Here is a 572-nt window from a genome sequence, read left to right as displayed (position 1 = left end):
CCCCAGGGCGGGCCGACGGGGCCGGGCGTTGCCCGGCGGCCGCTGGAGCGCGAGTGGCCAGTGCGTCCGTTGTCGGGGAGCGCCATGGAGGGCCAGCGGCTGCCCGCTGCTCTCAACCCCAGCCATTTCCCGGCCAAGCTCTGGGAGCTGGTGAACAGCCCGCGCTGCGGCTCCGTGCGCTGGGATGCCCGCGGCGAGGGGCTGCTCATCGACCAGCGGCTCTTCGAGCGAGAGCTGCTGGGCGCGGAGGCGGCCGGCGACGGGGCGGCGCTGGACGGCGAGGTCTTTAAGACCAGGAACTTCGCCAGCTTCATCCGCCAGCTGAACCTCTATGGGTTCCGCAAGCTGGGGCCGGGGCCGGGCGGACCCCTGCAGGACCCGGCGGGGGCGATGGCGGCAGCTCCGCCGGGGCTCTGCTCCATTTCTACAGCCCCCATTTCCGCCGCGACCGCCCCGAGCTCCTCGTAAACCTCAAGCGCCTGACGAGGGCCAACAAGGCGAAGCTGGCGGCCGGCCTGGAGCTGCCCAGCCGCCCGGCACAGCGCTCCCAGCTCCCGCCCTCGACGCTCGGC

The 572-nt window shown here is 73.6% G+C and overlaps 1 protein-coding gene across 1 annotated transcript; it reads left to right on the top strand.

Annotated features, from left to right (window-relative positions):
* Window positions 1-3: 3 nt before the first annotated feature.
* Window positions 4-565, top strand: LOC130604081 (heat shock factor protein 5-like; the record flags this gene model as incomplete). Its single annotated transcript, XM_057418338.1, is given in 2 exon segments — window positions 4-364; window positions 367-565. Coding segments are annotated over 2 exon segments (560 nt in total), but the record flags the coding sequence as incomplete, so codon positions are not given.
* Window positions 566-572: the final 7 nt, after the last annotated feature.

The sequence above is a fragment of the Pezoporus wallicus genome, unplaced genomic scaffold (genome assembly GCF_028554395.1).
Source record: "Pezoporus wallicus isolate ANWC-B61680 ecotype Strahan unplaced genomic scaffold, APGP_CSIRO_Pwel_v1 contig_9077, whole genome shotgun sequence".
NCBI classification, from domain to species: Eukaryota; Metazoa; Chordata; class Aves; order Psittaciformes; family Psittacidae; genus Pezoporus; species Pezoporus wallicus.
The sequence above is the reverse complement of the archived record's forward strand: the minus strand, read 5'-3'. Positions and strand labels throughout refer to the sequence as shown.